At 41.0% G+C, this 23,160-nt stretch overlaps 1 protein-coding gene across 1 annotated transcript in view; it reads left to right on the top strand.

The window, feature by feature from the left end:
• The window catches only part of SCN5A (sodium voltage-gated channel alpha subunit 5), a 319,838-nt gene that overhangs the window by 125,580 nt on the left and 171,098 nt on the right, over window positions 1-23,160 (top strand). The window contains exons 9-12 of the mRNA XM_074946329.1: window positions 7,756-7,897; window positions 9,769-9,966; window positions 14,516-14,698; window positions 17,025-17,426. Of these exons, the coding sequence (XP_074802430.1) occupies window positions 7,756-7,897; window positions 9,769-9,966; window positions 14,516-14,698; window positions 17,025-17,426 (925 nt within the window). The remainder of the gene's footprint in view (window positions 1-7,755; window positions 7,898-9,768; window positions 9,967-14,515; window positions 14,699-17,024; window positions 17,427-23,160) is intronic.

Raw genomic sequence — 23,160 nt, 5'->3', positions numbered from 1 at the left:
TCAATTATCTCCTCCTTACCTCACTCCCTAGCCTCCTCCCACTCTCCACCCCAAGAAAATGAAAACAAGTTTCAGCTTCTACACCTGTCCCTGAATCTTCTCCCAATTTTTGTGGTTTTACAATGACATTTTCCTATTTTTTTTCAGAATTTTTTTCTCTCTCCCTTGTGGTGGTGTGAAAGATCCACACAAACAACAGGGGAAACTGTCTGCTAGGGGAAACTGTGAAACTGACTAGACACAAAGTGCTGGCAAATGCACACAGTAAACCAACTGGACAGAAAAAGATAAAAGTAGCCTTCTGCTCTGTTTGTTTTCATGTATAGTAATCTCACAGGCTACTTGTACCAACAGTAAGAAAACGGGTTTTCTGAGCAGTGTGGTTTTTCTGTCAGTGGTGTTCTTTTCAAGTCTCAAGGTCAGACTGCTTAACATTTTTTTCCTTTCGCATGACATGTACTGTATGTTCAGCTCATGGGCTGTAGTCTACACTATCATACTAACAATGCAAGTACATTTGCATCATGTCTGTACTGATATTGCCCAAAAGGCAAGCGAATGGGAAGAAAAGTCGGCCTCCAAAGCTACTTCAGGATATAAAAAGAAGGCACCTTTGGCAACTGCATCCTAGTAACTGTTGCTATAGAAACTTTAGCTACCTTTATTCTCACTGCGACCTTGATTTTTCTTAGCAGGCTACTTATAAATAACATATATATATATATAGAACGAGGCATATTTCTATAAAACTTTGTAACTCTTTTGTTCTCATCTTAGTCTATAAATAAAAGGAATTTAGAATGGAAATCCTCTTAAAACATTTGAAAGTTATAAAATGAATCCTAATCCTGTTTTAAAGTATCTTTATAAAGGTATTTGTTGTGTTGCTCTGTTTCACTGAGGCAATCTATACCAACACATAAAACTCCATCTGCAACCTGTTTTTTTTTCATAGTTACCAAGCATACAAAAGTGGCATTTTAATGATGAGCTTTACTTGCAGACATATTAATAGCGCTTTTGTACGGTGTATCACAGTGATGCTACAGTCTGATGCCCCTCAACTGTAATACTAATCCTTTGCACTTACATATCCTCCATCCAATGATTTCACAGTACTTCACAAATGTTAAGACACTCACCACACTCCTCTGAAGAGGGGAAGTAAATGTGCCCCATCCTGATGAATGGGGCAGTGCATTTACGTCGTTTTATGTACATTGCTTTACACTGTCCCATGCTGCATTTCTCACCTGGACCGTGGCAGTTTGAGAGAGGTGAATAACTTGCATGACCACAAATACCATTCAGTATACAGCATCCTCTCACACAGCTGCTACTCCACTGACAATGTAACACAGCCCCAACGGTGCGGGAAACTGTTGAATTGAAGGGGAGGATATACAGAAAGCAACAGTGGCAGTTTCCTTTATTCTGCTGCTGACAGCTATAACAGCTAGAGCTCTGGTTTGCCTGAAATTCATAAGCCTCCATTTACTATTGTTGTTGTTAATTGTGTATTATTGTAGCTTCCAAAGGCTCCATTCAGGATTAAGGCCTCACTGTGCTTGGCGCAGTACAGGCATACAGAAGAGAAATCCCTTCGCCTGAAGGGTTTACTACCCAAAAACGCAGACAGACAAAGGGGTAGAGGTTAGGGGATGCAGGTTGCAAGTAAGTGAACTTGGTGAAGATTGGACTCAGCTTTGTTATTTACCTGGGGGAAGAGGTGGGGAGGAAATGGGTAAAGCAATAGCTACAGCTTATTGGCTGCTTAACTGTGGTCCTCAGGCTGGGTCTCCTGGGTGTCTCGGCTGAGGTGAGTCTTAAGGAGAATAGGGTAGTGGCTGCTGGTATTTTATCAGGGAGTATTTGCCATGCACAAAGGCAGCCTGGGAGAAAATCTGGAGGTGTCTGAGGGCTTAGTTATGCAAAGTGCTGAGCATGCTGGCCCCAAACCAACAAAGTGTGTGCTTAACTTTAAGTGTGAGTCGTTCCACTGAAGTCAATGGGGCTGCTTGTGCTTAAAATGAAATACGCTTCAATACTTCGCTGGATTGGGGCTGGTGTGTTCAGCATCTAAGAGAAGTGAGCCCAGTTGGCATCTTAAAATGCCATTAAAGAAAATGTCATTTTGTAAAGAACTGGATGCATTCTTTTAACTGTCGAAGCTCATGATCCCATTATGCAGTAATTTAATAAGCAACACTAATAAACTTATTACAATCCCTCGTAGTGGATAGCATATTTTAAATGAACTTACCTAAGTTATGATGTAAATAACATACTCTTCATCTACTTTGTGTTGGTTAAAATCATATTGGAATGTGACTAGTGTGTTTGTGGCAGGAGAGCTCCTCACTTCAATGTAAAAAACACACAAGAAAGTATGCATACAATCTTGTGAAAAATGCTATAGCTTACAGGGCGCACACTTTAGTACCCCACTCTTAGAGCTAGATTGTATATTTGAAATGCCTCACTTGTGAGTGGATCATTGGCATCAAGGACTGAACCCATGACCTCTGGGTCTAAAAGCATGAGCCAGTACTACCTGAGCTAAAGTAGCTAGCTCTTCTTGGTCCAGGGCTCATCAACCGCAGCGAGTGGGTGTGGGTTACACATTTACAATCTGCCCTAGTTAAGGGGCAGTGCATTCCCATCCTACCCAAGCAACAGCACAGGATCTTCCCCCTTGCTACAAAGGTGTAGCAGTCTGCTACTGGCCCACACCAATAGTAGATTGCAACCTCCCTTTGCTGGTTTGTGCACTACGGGATGGAGCCAAGAGTGCCCACTCCCCACCCACCACCTTGAGAGGGCAGCTGTGGGCGCACAATGTTTGTTTACTTCTGCATGCCTGAAGTCAAGGGCTAGGAAGGCCATACAGGGGTAAAGGGGGTTCCTATTCCCATTTGCACAGGTGCATAGGTTTGGCCACGATCTGGCTCTCAGGGTATAGGATTTATATGTTTCTGAACTGAAAGCCAGTGGTTTTTGTTTTTTTTAATTTGTTTTGTGGTTGCAAGTCAATGAGCATGCAAAGGTCAGTGGACAATCTGAGCCTACATCAATCCCCTCTGTGTGATACCTAGACTTTAGCTCATTGCCTAAGTTGCCAGAGCCTCTCAGGGAGCACACCCTCTTATTTCACATCAATTATTGTTGCTGGGCTAATTTAGTAAGTCCAACAATACTCCCTTATACTCCCTATTTGGCTTCAAGCCTAAACAAGCCTTGGAAGTCCAGTGGTCCCCTCTACCTACTAGACTCAGGCTTTTACCCCCGCTGTGTTGCTAAGGGGGTGTTTCTCATTCTATTAAAATTTACCAATTAAAATTTATTTCAGTGATTTCAGCTATAAATATCTCCTCTCATTTTCAGAATCTTTCAGCTTATTGTTATGCCAATCCACAACTTTTATAGGAGCTGTGAAGATTCCTTATCACAGTTTTATTTTAATTTAAATAGTCCAGTTTGTACTTATCTATTTGGCTCCAACTTTTGCTGTCTGTTTATAAACCACTGTATGTAATAGATGGAGTTGGACTTTTGCTATCTAGGACAACTGAGAGTACAGACCTCTGCACAGCCCCTCTTATGCTTAGAGACTTCGGGGGGTGACAACATTAACAGCTGTGAATTGCTACCTCCTAGTACCATATGGCTATCACTGTGTATATTTTCAGGCTCTGAAATGCTGTGATCCAACACACAGTAGTTCACCAATCTTCTTTCACTATAGAGCCCAAGTAGTTCATTACAGCATGGATCAGCAGGTTACTGGGTTTGTCCAGATTAAAGACTTGAGCCAGAGCATTTTGTAATTATGTCCCTTAGCTATTACTACCTGGACTGCCCAATCTGTGTCATTATTTAAAATGAGGCTTAGTCTTAGGTCCTTTAATTTTCTGTACTGGTGCCAGCAAACTATGGTGATTATGGCCTGATGGATGGATGGGTAGATTGGTGCTTTTAACTGTTCTTAATCGATGACACTGTAATTGCATTGTGATTAATTGTACAGCACCCTGTGAAGGATGTTATATTAATGTAGCTTCTTGTGGTTGCCAGTCTGAGTGAAATCCTGTCAGACGCTTTCTCCTGGAGCTGTAGAGCCTAAAGAGTCTGCTACAAAATCCAAAGGGGAAGACTTTAACATCCTAAGTAAAATCCTGAGATCCTTTAAAAAAAAAAAAAAAAAAAAAAGCACCTCAGAGGGAATAGGGATGGTTCCCAAAGAATAATCGTAAATGGGAGCCCTTCCAGCTAACAAATCCCTTATGGCTTGTTCATAGGACACAGCCACTTTTAAAATTTTTCTTTTCCATGCAGTGTTTCTCAATTGTATGCACAGCCTATGGATCACCACTCTTTGTGGGGGAGTTTTTCTACAGTAAGCTCACTGGGAATTTCAGGTGCGAGCAAGTGTAACCTATATTAGGAAACTATAGGTCTTTGTCTCCTTTTGGTGTAAGAGGATGAAAGGCTATTACAGATATTGGTTAATAGAGTTCTTTAGTTCAAGTGATAGAGGCTCATGCTTTTAGTACAGAGGTCCCTCAAGTTCGAACACTGCTGAGTCCCTGGTAGTGTACTTTGTGCATGTACTCCATGGTCATACAAGATTCTTTCTTATTAGCAATCTATGATATACTTGTCAGGTCATCTTAAGTTAGTGGGAAGACTGCCAGATTGCAGGGAGTTGTAAGCATAAGTAAACGTACACAAATTAGTGTTGTATTACAAACAGAAGATATTAGACCATTCCTAGTGCTTTTCAAAAGAGAAAACAGGCAGCCTCTTCATGTACATATGAGTAGCTGGTCCAGTTCCCTTACACTCAAAAAGAAGTCACCCTAGGCAGTGATGGTGGCAGTGAATCTGAGGGGGACCTTCTAGTGGCAGTGCAGTCCAATCTCATGGTGCCATGAGGCTTATCTGAGATTTGGTGTGAGTGGTCAACAACTCAATATTTTCCTCTTTTTTAGCCACAGCCCTTCACCTATTCATAACAGTGATTGAAGAGGGTCTCCAGAGGGAAAGCATTCCAGAAATCCTTTATCTGTGCTGTATTTGGAGACAAAGGTCTTACTAACTTGCATTCAATGGCAAAACTTCCATTGACTTCATTTGGAGCAAGGCTAATGAAACATGATATCCTTCAAGCCACATACAGCTCTCTTCAGATGTTTCAGCAACACCTGCTCTCTTCAGGTGATTAAAATAAACAAGAGCACAGTGAAACAACCCAGTGGGACCACTTGGGATTGTTATTCAGTGAAGAAGTGAGGAAAACCTTTCTGTGCTTGGACCAAAAAAAAAAAAAAAAAAAAATCCCAAGCAAAGTTTAGTCAGTTTTTCTTAAAAAAAGGAATGAGCTTTACAAAAACTTCTCATGGCCTGCCTGGCCATGCTGCCTCAAAGTAGGCAAAATGAATGTTTCTTTAGAGTCAAGAAGATTGGTTCCTCAAATCACTGGAAAAATATCCTAAGCATACCATGGACACTTAGGTGTCTGCAGTATGAGGTGAAAGACAAAAATCTAATGAATATCTAGCACCTGGTGACAATACATGCCATCCTGTTGGGATAGGGGACTTACTTGAAAGTTCATGTTGCACAGCGGAAACGGTCAGACCACAAATTCAGAGTAAACACATAGATTTTAGAAAAGAGAACAGCTTGATTTTTATTCCTTTTCCTCTTCACCAAGCCTGTAAGATAAAATCAAAGTAATACAGGAGTTGTGGCTCTCAACAAAGTGAACCAAAGTAGGAAAGCTCAAGAAGGAGTTTCTTTTCTTAGACTGGGAGCAAAAGAATTGAAAATGTCTCTGCTTTTTTCATGTAGCATAGTCAATATGGACTAGATCTTCAGAGGGTGTAAATCAGCAGGGCTCCACTGAAGCACACTAAATCAGATTATATTTTCATTTGCACAGTTAATAAAATGTAAACTATAGGGTGGAGGGTTTCTACCTTCATCTAAAGTCCCATGCAGTGATAGATATGGATGCATCTTGCAAAGCTTCTTTCTTTCTTTCTTTCTTTCTTTCTTTCTTTCTTTCTTTCTTTCTTTCAAAGCAGATTTATTTAAAACCTTGTGCTTGACTAATGATCTTAGATTAAGCTTCTGAAAGTGTTGTTGAATTCATAATATTGGTGTCTGGCCCTGGAAGACTTCAAAACCACTGACAATGCACTGAAGAATTATCTCAACCCCAAGATCACATTGCTACCTTGTAGTATAAAGATATGATCTATACCATATACATAGCTGTTCTGTTCAGGAAACAGTACTGTGACACTTCTCCCGCACCACCACCGTCACCACCACATGACTGACTTTGAATCTATTCTAATTTTGGCTTGAATTCAAAGATTTACTTTGATTTGCTTATTATTAATTATTATTTTATTTTATTTTTATTTATTACTGCTTTTTGGTTTGGTGTCTATTTCTATTTTGTTTTGCTAAACATTGTGCTAAAAAGCAATTGTGCCTGAAACACCCTATTATGTAATGGAGTGAGAGGGTTCTTATTATTCTGTCACAAGACATGTCATACTTGTTGGATGTGTTTGCCACTCCACATGACTGGTGTAGAAGTGTTTTACAGGATCAGCTGACTGGATATTGCTGATTAATAGCCCTGACTATAGACAAGTTAGAGAAATTTGATTCTTCTTTTTCACAAGTAGAGGTTCAAATTCACCATCCCCAATGTGGAGCATGTTGCTCTGTTCAAAATCACTGCTTGGAAATTATTCTTTGTCATTAAAATGCCTTCACAAAGCCACATTATTGTAGCCATTTCTAACCATGTCAGCCAGAGCTTTTACAGAGCTATAAGACCCTTACTAGGCTCTTACCTATCCAATGCATAAGCAGATAGCTGCTGGAACAACTGTGTAAAAAAAGGCATGCAAGTTCTGCTGAGTTCCTCTTTTCCTGCCTGTGAGATGGATCTGGTACCCTTACCAAATTGCTATTGACATGGTTGCTTTAGTAACTGGTAGAGTTAGTTGTAATTAATGTACTTTGTTTCTGTGTATGGCATCGTGTTTTACGGGAAAAAAATTGTAAGGAGTCATGAAATTTAATGAGAGAATGTTTTGCTTGCGGCATGCCATGTAATAAGGGAATTTGCAAGATGCACAGACTAGAAGCTTTCCTGAGAGAAGCAGAAAAGTCATTGCAGCAGTTTAGGTAAGGATTTTCTTGGAGTGGATGTGAAATCCCAGGCTCCTCTGGTGAGTGGACTGAAGGGCTGGGCGCTTAGATTAAAGGTTCACTGGTCCCAGAGAGTGAGTAGAAGGTCAGGCTGAAGGGTTGACAGCTCAGGTCACACAAGAATATTGAGCCAGATCCTTCGCTGTCATAAATCAGCACAGATCCAGGGGTTTCAATGGAACTTTGTCACTTTACATCAGCTGAGGATTTGTTCCAGCATCTCAGCAGTTCTTGAGATAATTGTAAGGGGTAAGGGAAGCCTTATTTATTGTTATAGTTAGTGACCTGGTTATCAATCCTCAATTCACCTTTTTAGGGTGGATCTTCTCTGCGTACTGTAAGCATTCAACCTTAAATGTAATATGTAATCTGAACTTTCACATGAGATGGAACAGCTTGCCTGTATGTTTCTATGGCTGTGACTTTCAACTGAAAGCAGCCAGTGTCATCTGTAGGAAAATCAGTTCCTCCATCTTGAAGCCACCTGTAATTAGCTTTATTTTCTATTATTATTTGTAGCACGTGTCCAACGGGATATAGATGCCTAAAGGCTGGTGAAAATCCTGATCATGGCTATACAAGCTTTGATACTTTTGGCTGGGCCTTTCTCTCTTTATTCCGCCTGATGACACAGGATTACTGGGAGCGTCTCTATCAACAGGTATCAGATATTCTCGTTAAACCATGAAATAAATCAGTCATCCACTTACAATGATATATTGGTCTGTCTACATAGCGAGTTAGTGTGTGGCAAGTCAGGGTGTGAATCTATAGCAGACTAGCTTGATGCGCCCTATCTCGCTGTGTGAAACAGGAGCGTGTTGAACTGCGCTACAGAACTTTTAGTGCGCAAGGGCTACACAGCAAATTAGTGAGTGGCAAGCTAGTGTGCTGTTGATTCATTCCCTGGCTTGCTATGCACTAACTCACTGTGTAGACAAGTCCAAAGTCAGTAACTGAAGTTAGGAGAAAATTGATGGTGGTTAGACACAGAATGAATGACTATCCTGTGTACATCCTGGTCAGGAGCCATCAGTTGCTGCAGTGAATTTTTAGGAGATGATTATGTCAGTGGATGGATAAGGAGGGCTGGTAAATGGGAGAAAGAAACTCTCGTTGGGTAACTTGTTTGAATCTGAAAGATGTCACCATGTAATGACTGTTTGGTGGCTAGTGTAAAAGGAGTTGGTGATCCCAGTCCTGCTCAAAGGAGAATGGTTTCCACCTTACAAAAACCATCACTTCTCTTGGCATGCTTCTTGACAGTTGCAGCAGTGACCAAGAATTAAATAAAAAGAAAAGGAGTACTTGTGGCACCTTAGAGACTAACCAATTTATTTGAGCAAATAAATTGGTTAGTCTCTAAGGTGCCACAAGTCCTCCTTTTCTTTTTGCGAATACAGACTAAGATGGCTGCTACTCTGAAACCAAGAATTAAATGGAGAAGGAGACTAAATTGTACCCACATACCTAGAAGTGTTCTCCTCAGAGCAAATTTTCCATCAAGGAGGCCCTGAGGTTCATGTGCAAAAATTGTCTGAGAAATAACTTGTAACTTTCATGGACAGTTGTAGTAACTGTGTGTGCAAGTGAACAGGTCAACTAAATATTCATTATTGCATGCATTTGCTGTAATTGTATGTGCAAGTCTCAGGAACTGCATGCAGAAATTAGGCACAAAATTGCATGCACATGGTTGTGTGTGCAAATGGGCTTCTGCCCACTGAAAATTTGGTTCTCCATGTCAAGACTGAAGCACTTTTGTATGGAAATCAGGGAAGGCTGTACTGCCATAGACCATGCTATACAGTTCTTCGAATAAACTGAGGACTCCAGTTCCCTGTGCCACCATCTACACAATTTATTTTTATCTCATGAAAACTGGTAACACATTGAAATAGAAACAAATTAAATAACTGTAATTCATTTAATGAGTGCAAAATTGCAGGTACAGATTTGGAAGGTTCAAGTTGCGACTGTAAATAGGAAGGCTGAACAATTAGCATTTAGTGATAATCTGTACCTTATTCCCTGATAACCAGAAACTTCTACGCTTAAACTCTGTACCGTTTTCTTTTTATTTTAACATCATCTTAATAAAATTATTAAATGCACCACTGTCTGAGGGCAAATTCTATATTAGCACACACAATTTATAGTCAGGTGGCAAGTTTCTGAAGGACTGTATTCAAAGGAAATCAGTGTGCTGACTTTTTAGGTGAAGAATGCTTCTCTGCAATTGCTTATAAATTTATCTGTTATCAAACAAACTCAGACACAATATTCATGAGAAAAACACTCATTTTAAAAATACATCTTGCTGCATGACACAATGATCACCTGATTAAATTATGGCAATTTCATGATGAGAGTGTAACTTCCTATGATGTGATTATTTTTTATATTGAACAGGTTTCTGTTCAGGCTGTTAGCAAAAATCTAATTGAATTAAAAGTAAATATAAGTCTTTTAAAACATTGTGGAAACCTTAAACTTAACTATGCATTGGATTCTTTATTTTTGTGCTTGCAGACTCTGAGATCTGCTGGGAAGATCTACATGCTCTTTTTTATGCTGGTCATCTTTCTGGGCTCATTTTATCTGATCAACTTGATCCTGGCTGTAGTGGCCATGGCTTATGAAGAGCAGAACCAAGCCACTATTGCTGAAACAGAGGCAAAGGAAAGGAAGTTTCGAGAAGCCATGGAAATATTAAAGAAAGAGCAGGAGGTCTGTAAACTATTCTCTGGTTAGTCTTAGCCTGAACAGGCATTACAACAACACTTAGTCTTTATTCTAAACATATGAGACCAATGAAATAAGGGCTCTCTTGAAAATGCGTTGCTGGTTATTGTCTGATTCAGAGGGATTACAATCTTTTCGAGAACAAATGTAATGGTAATGTTGTGACCAGTAAGGGCTTTCCTACACACAAAAGCTGTACTGCTTTGCCTCTACCAGTGTAGTTAAAATGGCGCAACTTCCCCACACTCTCCACCTGCCCGACAGCATCTACACAGTGATATGGTATATATAAGGCATATATATATAAGGCATTTTTATACTGGTCTATCTATGTCCATACTAGTGATTGTACCAGTACGTCTACTTTGGTAAACATCATGCCCCTAACTGCAGTAGTTACATGGGAACAAAAACCGTGTGTAGAACTGGACTAAAGTAGCCACACTTCTCTTCTGTACATGTTAACCAAATTTCTTTTCTCATTTGCTTTATTAATCTTACAGTTTCAAACCACTATTAATATCCTATTGTTTGACAAATGAGAGAATACGTAGGGTCACCTGTTTAAAATATTTAAAATTTTGGGCCTATACAGGGAGTTCTTGGACTTACGACGCCCGACTTACGTCGGATGCCACTTACGATGCTTTTCAATTGACTGCTCGTTTCACGCTTATGACGCTTGTTTCGCCTTTACGATGCTCGGTTTGCATAAAGTTCGCTTGAAATCACTTCCTGGTTGCGTTATACTGGTATGGAGCTGGAAGGGGTCACTTCTGATTGGCTTTGAGGCAGCAGGATAGCTTGTTGCCGGGTAGGGTTGCCACTTGTTTTTGATTGGCTGAGCCCAGGGCTGTGAGCCAATCAGAAAGCTTGAAATGTGATTTTCTGAGGCTCAGCATGTGTGCCGTTTTCCCTGGCTTTCTGAGCCTGTGTTGCCAGCATTCTGAACAGCATATGTGAGTTTGTCCATAGGCTCCAACATTTCCCAGCACTGGTGAATGCTCAACCCCGCCCCTCGCCTTTGGCCCCACCCCGCCTCCACCCCCACCCCGCCTCCTCCCGCCCCTGCCCTGCCCCCATTCCAACCCCTTCCTCAAAGTCCCTGCCCCAACTCCACCCCCTCCCTGCCCCATTGGACTCCTTCCTCAAATCCCTGCCCTGGACCCACCTCTTCCCCCAGCGCGCCACATTCCCCCTCCTCCCCCCTCCCTCCCAGTGCTTGCTGCCGCAAAACAGCTGTTTTGTGGCCGCAAGCACTGGGAGCTAGGGGAAGAAGCGGGGACGCAGCGTGCTCAGGGGAGGAGGCGGAGGCGGAGGTGAGCTGGGGCGGGAGGGCGGCGAGCTGCCAATGGGTGCAGAGCACCCACTAATTTCAAATTTCAATCGGCTCCTATGAGTTTATATATTTATTTGAATGCTGTTTACAAAATACAGTGCACAGTAAATACATTGATGTTGCAACATTAGATATCTATAATTCATTTAGTACAAAAATCTCGGTTATTGTGGTGAAAATAGCATATCAAGCTTTGGTTCAGGATCCAATCCCCCCTTCATACCATTGATTCCTATGGGAAAAGTGGTTTCGATCTATAACGTTTCAATTTACAACTCATTGCGAGGAACGAATTGTGTCGTAAGTCCGAGGACTCCCTGTACAGATAAAATCTTATGTTACAGACACTTAAACAGGCACTTCCTGAGATTAAGCTTTCCACACCATGAAATGGAACTTGATTTAACTTGGGCTCCTGGTCACATCTACTCCCCACTCCCCAACTCCTTCCCCTGCTCCACTCATTCCCAGCACCACTCTCCTTGCCCAATCAGCCCGTCTCCACTCAGAGCCTCATCCAATCTCAGTCTCCCCCCGCACCCACTGGCTCCCAGTCCTCCCTTCATTTCGCTCCCCAGCTCCCAGGCCCAGTCTCCTTGTCCAGCCAGTCTCAGTCTTCATCCCCTGGCTTCCAGTTCCAGTCTCTGGCCCCTGACTCCCATTGTCCAGATCCATGCAGACCCAGTCTCTCCCATTCCTCCCCACCTGCTAGCCTTCCCCCAACCAAACTTTGTCTCTACTCTCCTCCCCCACAGGTCTGTCTGTCTTTATTTTTTCCTCTGCATTTGAATCAGGCAGCTTCCTCCTCCACACTGCTTATGCCCAGCAGAGGGATCACTGAGAACACAGGAGAGACAGGCTCCCTGTTCTCAGTTCTGGTGTCTCACCCTAGCCCACCATAACCCAGAGCTGCAAATGCAGGGAAAATCCTGCTCATCCCCCAGGCTGGAACATGCCCAGTGCAGACAAATTCTTTAGGGATTTGAATTGCTGAGCTCTAGCAAGTGTCTACTGAGCATGTGAAAACTGTGATTTTTTTCAAAGGCTTATAACTTATCCAAATTCAGGCAGATTTTCACAGAACAGCAAAAGGCACATCTCTGATGCAAAGGATGGCCCCTTCTCAAATTTCAAATCCCCCTTCAAAGCATAGGGACACTAGAGCTTCTTAAAGGAAAGGTCACCAGAATTACTTATCATGGGCAAAACAATGTATTTTTTTTCTTAGCGTCATTCTCAGAAACAGCTTCTTCATTTTGGCTGAAACTTTCTAAAAACAAAATTCAGCCTGAGGCAAGCATGGAAAATTTCAGCCCAAACAGTTAAAATTTGGCAAAGTTACAAGCAACTGAAAAAAAGTATCATACTGGGAAGAGTAGGGCAACCTTAATAGCACCATTTTTGGAGGTAAAGAAAATGTTATGGCAAGCAGAAAGGAGAATTTAAACTGTTCAGAATGGCACTTACGCTACGTGATACAAAGAGAACGCAGCTCTAATTGAAAGGCCTGCTTGGGGCTGATCAGTCATCTTATACAATTGGTCCAACACATTCCTGAGGCTGAAGCTAAGTCCAAAAGAGTCATTGAGTCTTTGAGAGGGAAAACACCTCAACATACCAATTAAATCGGTTTACTCAAATAGGCAAGGTGGGGGAGGTAATATCTCTTATTGGACCAACTTCTGTTGGTGAAAGAGACAAGCTTTCAAGCTACACAGAACACTTCTTTAGAAACACAATGTATCTGAGAACAATGCCCCAGAAAAGCATCTGAAACCTCCCTCTTCTTCTCTGCTCTAAGCAGTTTGTTCATGGAAGATGTATCCCAAAAGAGTTAAGTTTTGCTGTTGTGTTGTAATCTGTTTGATGGAGGATAATAGAGCTGCCTCCACTCCTTAAAATACATGACTGATTCTTTTTACAACTGTTAACTTTCTGCATTACTTTGACTGATGTCTGTGGGAGTGAGGGGATATTCTGTTTCTTACGGGTGATCGCTTGTTTGAGTCTGGTGGCTTACAGAAAATAACAATGAAGATTCATTAGGTTCCACTATATCTGGGAACCTGTAGCATTGTTCAGTGATTATCTGATACCTTCTGTATTCTGGCAAAGAACCTGCATATGAGGGCCATGCTTAGTAGATAATCAATGGGTGTGGCTCTTTCCAATTGGTTGGCACCCCCAAAATTAATCTTATTTGTTTTGCTCAAGTCTGATTTTTACCAAGTTTCCATTAGCCTCTTTGGAGGTGCAAAACTCCCTGTTCTTGCCGGAGAGAATCCCCAACTCTCATCAAATGCTTCATTATGGGACTGCTGCTTCTTTTCTAATATTTTGATTTTTCTTTCCTGGCTTTCCACTGACTTTTCAAGACCATTGATTTGTGCTAGTAGGCTTTTTTGAATTGAGCTGCAGCTGGGTTTCTAGCGGCTCTCCTGTTATCAGAATTTTTGTGCAGTGATTCCATAAGATAGCTGACGTGGAGAACATGAAGCAGAAGCATGTGGAGTTGAAAAGTCTGTCTTATCTTCTTTTACAACCGTGGTTTGCATTTGTCACCTCAGATCCCTGATCAGAGCTGGCGCTGTCACTGCTTGGGATAAGATTTCATTTCTAAAAATGTGTCAGCCGAAGTACCTAGCATTATTAGTATCATCCTGTGAAGAGTACAGAGATCTTGCAATGCACAGCCCAGTGGCAGCCAGCTGGGCTCCACTCCTATTCAACTTTTTTGATTAAAGGAGCACTGGGCCTAAAATTCCACTGGCCTAGTTTATTCTGAATGGAAGGCATACATATGACTCACATTGTGCTGTCTGTCCACACTGGAACACTAGTTGTTAAAATATATAAGAATCTCGCTCTTGAGTACTTCCGGAAACAACATTATTTTATGGAAACTAAGTATCCTGAATGTGTTGCTGGTGAGTCATCAAGTGGATAAGTGGAGATGTTAGATTATTGCAGTGGTGAAATGAGGGAGCTGATAGAATTTTTTTAAGACCATGGTAAGTCAAATGGGGTATTCTTATAGTTAGTTAAATATTGTGACCTATCCCTTTTTATATAATTCTAATCTTCACCGTGAGCTGACACTTATCAATGAAAACTAATTGCCAAAAAGAATAATCATTTTTACTTACTGACATCCTAAACTTGCAAATGGTATATCTGCTATGTTCATTTTTTTAGGCACTGGCTGCTAGAGGAATTGATTCAATGTCACTTAGCTCATTTGAAATGTCACCTTTAGCATCCAAAAATGCCAAAGAGAGAAGAAATAGGAGAATGAAAAAGAAGTCCTTGGGGGTAGAAGATTATGGGGAAGACCAAAAGGTTCCCAAATCTGAGTATGATGGTGGTCAGCGAAGAATGGTAAGTCATTATCTGAAATGTCAATAACAATTTACTTCACTCTCTACCTTGGTGAATAATCAGGGCTCTGAATGGTAGTACTGTAATTAAAAACAAAACAAAACAAACCCTTTAACAGTAAACTATCTACTCAAATTTCAAAGTCATCTTTTTAAATGCCCACTAAAGCATTTTTGTCACTTTTGTTATTGTTTGTTTTTTAAAACATTTAAAAATATCCCCAGTCTCATTTATTTTCATGATAACATGTTCATTGTAAATTGGTTATGGCAAACCCAACAAAAGCCATATCTAGTTATGGCAACCATTTCCCTACTAATGTGCTAGTGCCTTTTTTGCTTTTTAATGATGTACAGTGGACACTTGAAAAGTTTTCTTTGCTTTTTAATCTTTTGCCAATCACCTTTCAGTACAAGTTTTCTGGAATTGTTTTCACTTTATACTGTAGGGGAAAAAAAGAATATGGGTAAGTCTATTGTTAAAAAAGTTATTTTGTTAATATAATTGATATGTGTGAATGTGAATCTGCCGATACTGGAGATACTGATGACAGTTTCAGATATTAACGTTTGTCTGTGCTTAATAGGGGCAAAGTTTAAAGCAGTTTATTTGTTGTTTTTGAATAGCCATGTAATGGGCTAAGTCTTTCAATACTTTATTGTCAGTAAATTTAGGGACATTTGGCAACCATAAAAAGTGCATGGAAAATGTGAAAGTGATGTAAGTAGATGTGACAAATGAATGACTCCCCAACTCACAACATTTATACATGACACATTAGGGTTTTTTATCCTGAGAGGTTTTCTTGATATTGTTTAATTAGTTGAGTGGGTTGCATTACTAATTATACCATTGTTAATGCTAGAATTGCTGTTTTGATTCATTCTGAGTGGGTTTCAAGATACCAAATACCAGAATGAACCGGAGCTGCATACTTGTCAATGTGTTCCTTAGGTTATATTTCTTGTTTCATTTTTCACCCCTGGATGTCATATGTATGAGGAACATGGAAGTAACATTTCAAGGCTTATAGTAAATCATCTTTGTAAGGCTGTGTGAGGCATGGTTTGAGGGAATAAGTCTGAATCATCATCATTCAAATGAAATCTGAGTTGCTATAAGCACACTGCCATCGAGAATCAGTTTCAATGACTGTATTGTGGAAACCCAGATATGGATTTTTGACCATTTAGTAAATGGTCTCAGTCAAAATGAGGGGTCTTTCTATACAGTGGGCCTGAATTTTTATAATTCTTACTTACACCAGTGTAAATCAGGAATAATTCCACTGGAGTCAATGGTGTATATCTTGTGTGAGATCAGAATCAGGCCCAGAAAGTTTGACTGAGATGGTAGATACTGAAAAATTTTGATCCCTATTTATAAAGATTTGGACCATGAAAAAAGTTCAGATGGAAGTAATAAGTACACAGGCCACAAAGGTTAAAAAAAAACAACCTATATTTCCCCACCAAATATTCTCTCTTAATTCATTCCCACTTTACAGAGAAGAGGGACAGGCTCTAAGTTTGTGTGCATTTCCAAACACTATTTTCAGTAAGGCAGTGTTCCTTTTTAGGGTTTTTTTTAAAGGTTGTTCAGTGTTGGGCTTAATCACTGCTGATGATTTCTCAGGTTTGTAGTCTCTCTTTAGCTGATTTAGTGTATCATCAAAAGAGCCACTGTTTAAGTACATGGGTTATTGCCTTGTAGTTAGATGATCTGCCCCTTGAAAGAGACAGCGATACACTTACATTGGGATAACTATTCCAGGATCCACCATGTCTTCTCTTCACACTCTGCTTCTTTTTCTCTTTTTCATCCTCCTCTTCTTCTCATTCTCCCTACGATTCATTTCTTCCCATGTTTCTTTATCTCTTGCTCTCTCACTTCAAAGTTTGTTCCTTAGCCACCTGTGAAGACGTATTGTGACACCTTCAGCTGGGGCTGGATTCACCAGTCCACACCACTCTTATACTTCTCATCTCCTTCCCCCATGTCCTTTCACTCTAATCACATGGAGGGAGAGCAGGAGCAAAGACAGTGTTATGCTACTAAATGAACGCAGCCTTGGCCCTTTACATTTCAGTACATCTTTAACAGCCATGTATTAAACAAATACCTCATGGCTAGGAATGGTTATTAAATCTCAAAACTATATTGAGATTAATACGTCTAAAGTAAATCCTTATCTCAGGCACTTGATTTAAAATGGGACTTACTGATCTCCTGCAGTAGATGGAGGAACTCAAAACCTTCATCACTCCCAAAAATGTGTTGCAAAATGTTACTACTTTTCCCCTTTTTCCTTTCTGGGGGCTTCCAGACTCTCCTTGACATTAGCTATGGTCCAAATGCAAACTCAGTGAAGCGCAGAGCCAGCCATGGAAGTATATTCAGTTTCCGATTCCGTGGCAGAGACATTGGATCCGAAACAGATTTTGCCGACGATGAGATCAGCACTGCCGGGGAAAATGAAAGCCAGCGTGGCTCACTCTTAATTCCAAGGACTGGGAGACGTTCAAGCATGCAAAGTCAAGCAAGCCATAGCTCTCACCCTGCTACTCCAAACTACATGCAGAATGGCAAGAGGAACATCTCAGTGGATTGCAATGGTGTGGTTTCCTTGATAGGAGGGGACACCGGGGCACACAACCCAGATGCAACGTCTCCTTCAGGGTTACTTCTGCCCCCAGTTATTATGGAAAACCCTGGGACAGGCGACGTGGTGAGTACAGTATGGTTTTTGTATGGTTTACATTCTTGTTTCTTTTACCAATGTTATTGACATTTGCTATGATATCTGTAAACAACCTCAAACAATCACCAACCTGCCCCCTCCTCCCGCCCCACATATAAACTATGTGAAAACCATGGGCCAAATCCCACATTGATTTGCACCCTGTGCAGCCTCAGAGAAGACCATGCCCAGTGGATGGAATTTACTCAGGGCATTCTGTGTGGAGGCTAATATTTGTATTTTGGTTTTGATCTGGATTTTTTTGCTCAAAAATGTGGATATTAATGAAAAACGAAATCTCCCCATCCCATTCTTCATGTGGTAGGTGTCTGATGGGTTCCTTCTGCCATTTCCACCTCAGGCATTGTCTGGTGGCCAAAACCAGTATTTTAAAAATACTCCTATGTGTATTCCATTCCATCCAGTGATTTCCACACACACATACGTCCCTCTGCTCCTATAGGTTCCTACCTTAATACATCTAGCCATTGGCTACTCTATAACTGTTTGGGGGAGAGAATTGCTTATAGATCCCAGGTAGCTCCCAGGGAGACTTTAGCATCCAGTTTAAATAAATCTCAAATTAGAACAGCAGATGATTAACTGGGTTTTGACTGTGTCTTTGTCACAGAGCACTGGGGTGGAGCAACATAATAAAAATAATTGGCTTTCCTCTCGAAAGAGCCACATTATTTAAAAAAAATAAAAATAACAAGGATAGTGCTTTTAGGGCCTCATTGTGCAGCATAACTTGGCAAAACATCAGCTGCCATTGATAAATGCCAAATATAAGAGGCAGGTGCAGTGTGGACAAGCTGACCTGCATAACCTTGTCAATGCCCAGGACAACTCTGGATTTATTGTCAGATTATCAGCAAGTGAGATGTGTGGTAGCTTTTTCCCTGGAGCTGTGCAGCTTCTTCCATTTCCAGCTTTGGACTTGAGATGATCCTGCACCCATCTAGAGACTCCCTGATCTGCCCCCACCCAACTTGGAGAGATCCCCATAATGAGATCCGCGTAGGACTTCTAATACTCCCCCTCCAGCCCCCCCCATGACATTCAATACTTTCCAGCATGTCCTCTCAGCACCCAAGTACATTCCTGCACCACCTCTTTTATAGAAGCCATAGGTACTTCTGCTTCACTAATACAGACATTTTACAAAACTGCCAGTGGGTTTGCACTCTCTTCAACGTGCCATTCCATTGCTTCCTCTCTGGAGACTTCCTGAAATGCATTTTGCTTCCCTGGACTGAGATTGTGACAGGCCCTTACACGAGCTTGCAGGGGGATGGGATTGCACAAGGACCTTCTCCTCTTGCATGGCCTGCACAAGGGGCTACAACCATGGCAGTCCCTGCACAGCCCTGTGGGTGCACTTCAAAGAGGATGGCCAGGGACAGGGAGGAGCCTGACCCAGAGCTCCACCACCTCCCCTCTGTGCTGGGCTGAGGAGCAGGTCACCTGCGCCAGTGGAGCAGGCTACACCATCTTAAGTGATGGTGTACCCTGCGCAGTCTTGCAAATAGAGCCACTCATTGTAAACTTGAAGACGATTAGTTTGTAGTATGATTAACAGCAGTATTTGTGTTCTATTTTCTGTTCCCGACATTAAAGAGAAGGATATTCCCACAAATATTTGCACCTCATTTTATGTAACTATTTTGCTCCATCAACCTATTTTTCAAAACATGGAAGAAGACCAGTTCTGAAAGCTGTTGCTAGGTGGGTCATAATCCGGGATCCTAGAAATCCACTTGCCATGAAAAAACTTGGAATTTGCATTTTTACCGAGAATCTTTAGTTTTTACATTTTGTGAAAAAATAAAAACATATATTAACTAAATTTTACTGAAGTCAGGGTGACCGTATTTCCCAAAGTGAAAATGGGACACTGTGTGGAACTGGCCTGAGCCACCTAAGGGTTGGGCTGACTGCCTGAGCCCGAGTGCCTGGCATCGCTGCTCACCTTTCTTCTGCACCCCCCTCGGGGGGTCCCACTTTTTTTAGCAAAGCTGGGCGTTTGTCCCATTTGCTCTTGCCATCTGAAGATCATCCGTTAGCAAGAGCAAATGGGACAAATACCCAGTTTTGCCAAAAAAATCAGGATGTCTGGGACAGGTCTTAAAAAGAGGACTGCCCCAGCCAAAACAGGACGCGTGGTCACCCTACTTCAACTGATACCCATATATATATATACATATTGTGGCTAGGGAAACTAAAGTGCCGTGTTTCATTTTAATCGTGGGACAATGTGGATTTTTATGGGGGGGTTTTATCGGAGAATTTTGGCTTTTCTAACATGGAAAACTAGGATTCCTGATCATAATATGTTACTGACCCTGCTAAGAGCATGACAGAAGCATGGCTGTGTAGTAGCTAGAGTAGGGACCAAGCCACAAAATTCAGATGTGGATCTTAAACTCTTTGCACTCTGAGGATATTTAGATTTGGAATTTTTGTTTTGGCCCTTTAAGAACTAGAGACCATCCACAAAATGTGGTTCATGATCTGGGTTTGGGAGTAATGGACCATATCTGGTTATACCGTACAGTATATAGTATAGCTGCAGAGACGTTTATTTAATTAATTATAATGCATCATCTGAAGGAAAGGGGGGAAATGAATATAGTTCCCAATAATAAATAAAAGACAAAACTAAAGCCATTAAAATAAATTACATAATTAATCATACACATAATTGGATTCTGAGATAATGCAGTATGCCCATTGTAATTTTTAATTCATTTCTATTTATTTGAAGTTTATTAAGGTTGATCCAATATAACAAACTTTACAGTTTACTTTGATTCAGTTTAACTTTCTATGAAACATGCCACAAGTGGAACATCTGTGAAGTACAAGGTTTATGAAGGATCATTTACTCGTGTGTTTATGAAAATAGTCTGAACCAAATCAGAAAAATGTTTAGTGGTTTTCCCTCTTTCGTCTGTTTGTGCCAATCCTGCAAGGTGCTGAGCACCTCCCAATTCCTGCGGTCAAAACTTCACAGGGGACATTTGGTGCTTTGCAGAACTGGGTTCTTAGGGAAATTTTGAATTCTGCTAGCATTGCTCTTTATTTGCCAGCTTCTTTTAAAAACATATGTGCAAAATTAACTGGGCTAGATAGTGGGAGGGAGTGCTGCTGGCACTTCTGTGGTTGTCTAGGAAATAACGCCACGGCACTATAGCAACAGATGTTCATTTAGTGATGCAATGTGAAGGATGTTGTGTCTTCTGTGAAACAGGTTTAATATCTAATCTATCCAGAAAATGTGAGCTGAAGTTAAAAGCTAATTGGCAGCAGGCCCAGTGCCTTACAGCTTCATTATTTAAGAGAACTGTAAGAACTGTGCACAAATTAACTAAACTGTGGAAGAAATGCAGAACAACTGATAAATTGAACACTACAGTGTATTTTGAGATAAAATGGCTCTCCTCTTGGTTTAATGTTTGTATTTTTTCAGTTTTCTTTCAAACATTTCTGAAATGAATTATGTTGCTCAAGAATGAAGTTATCTGTTTGTTAAAAAAAAAATCAGATACAGCAGTAGTGAACTTGCGAGTTTCTCCATGCTGCTAACGTGTCTTAACTCCTGACTTGAAGGGTCCATTGCTTGAAGTGTGAGGGTAGTTCAACTGATGTTAATGCATTCCCTGAAATGAGGGACCCAATGCAACAATGAATTTTGAGGAGTTCACATCTTACAACTTTCATCCTCTATAATTTTGCAGAGATGTTTATTTATTTATTTAATTATTTAGACATTTCTGTGGTGGGCACCACATTAAAAAGATTTGAGTATCTACATTTTTGAGTGCCCAAACTCAGACACAACAGGCCCTGATTTCAGATTTCAGGTGCTCAGCACCTTATGAAAAGTGTGCCCAGTTAAAGTTTCTGAAATTGATCACTCAAAAACGGAGGCATGCAAAACCACTAATCACTTGTGAAACTATTTGTTTGTCTATAGGTTTGGCTGGAGTAACTTTCATCCTGCAGATTTCACATCAGGTACAGTAGTTCAGATCCTGATGAACAACTTGGCGGCTTTGTGCTATTCAGCTGCCAACCAAGGGCCAAGCCAAGATCCTGCCCATTTTTGGGAGTGGGAAACATATGTTCCTTTCTATTTTTCATCTGATAGAGTAGCAAACTCTGCAGCAGATAATCTGAGTGTCCAGGCTGGTGACCAACATGAGTGGTCTGCGAAACCGTGGTCTGTAGACGTTCTGCTACAGAGATGGGATATTGCTTAGATGAGTGCATACTCTACAGAAATCAGTTCCAAAAGTTGTATGTTCTGCACCGGGGGTAGGGGAGGGACTAGTTGTTAGGCATGAACAACTGTGATGCTGCATCAATGGGGAACCAAGTTTCTTTGTTTTTCCTCTCCTCTCTCTAATTCTCAAATACAACTACCAAAACAGTACAGAGATCACATAATCTGAGTGGCCCATGTTTGGGACCATTAGTCCTGTCTGTTGAGAGAGTCTCCATAGTCAGCAAACGAGATGTTCACTGATAGTGTTCTAACTGCCTATATTTATCTACGTCTGTACTGGTGGCACTGTGCTTGCTCACAAGCTGCTCTGTCTGTTTGATTAAGCCACCATGCACTTAGATGTACAGCCTAAGGCCTGCTCTACACTAGAAAATTAAGTCAACTTAACTGCGTCGCTAAGGGGTGTGAAAAACCCACACCCCTGAGTAGTGGTTAAGCCAACCAAACTCCCAGTGTAGACAGCACTAGGTCAACAGAAGAATTTTTCCATCGATCTAGCTACAGTCTCTGGGGGAGGTTGATTATCTATGCTGATGGGAAAATCCCTCCCGTTGCCATAGGTAGTGTCTACACTGACGCACTGTAGTGTTTTAAGTGTTGACATACCCTAAGTAACACGAAGGACAGCTTCTCTCTGCAAGGAACAGAGAATTGTGAAAGCAATTGCTTCTTTGCCACATGTCTCTTCACACTTCACCACACCTGTTAATACTTACATGCCACATAAAAACACGTGAAAAACTGAAGAAAAGAAGACAGAATTCTCAGGCACTTGTACTTGCCAAAACAACAGCTTATTTTTCAGCTTGCAATCTAGAAAACACGTTGAGATCACATGGGGAACAAAATAATGTAATCTGCATGCACCCTGAGTAAAGTTAGCCCCATGTCAGACAATGGCAGCTCAGTTACAAAGGAGGAACGGACATAGAATTCCAGACATGGTTTGTGAGCTCACTCCAAGTTAAGTCCAAGTTAAGTCTGAGTAATGAGCTCTCTGGGAAACTTCCATTATGTTTGATACAACAGCATGTTAAGTGGGGCTTGATCCTGTTATCGCACCCATTGTATTTACATACAATAACTCTATTGACTTCACTGGAGTTACCCTTGATGTACACCAAAGTAAGTGAGAGAGAAATTAGGCTCTTGTAGGTTCTGACGGTTATGTCCTTTCCCCTCTCCTCAGGCATGCTGAGCACTGTTCTGGGATGCCTAGGGTACTGGTCCTTCGTCTTTAATAGAAAAGGCTTATGAATTAAACAAGCAAATTGTTGCCATGCTGCCAACTTAAGCCTCAGTACATTTGCACCACAGTTATTTGTACTAAGGTGTCCAATTGCTTTGTTGTGCCTTGGCAAGAATTTTCTTCATTATTTAAAAGTTTAGAATAACATCTTGCACACAACAGGTTGATCAGTTTGAACAGAA

This window comes from Natator depressus, chromosome 2, assembly GCF_965152275.1.
Source record: "Natator depressus isolate rNatDep1 chromosome 2, rNatDep2.hap1, whole genome shotgun sequence".
Classification (NCBI taxonomy): Eukaryota; Metazoa; Chordata; order Testudines; family Cheloniidae; genus Natator; species Natator depressus.
The sequence above is the reverse complement of the archived record's forward strand: the minus strand, read 5'-3'. Positions and strand labels throughout refer to the sequence as shown.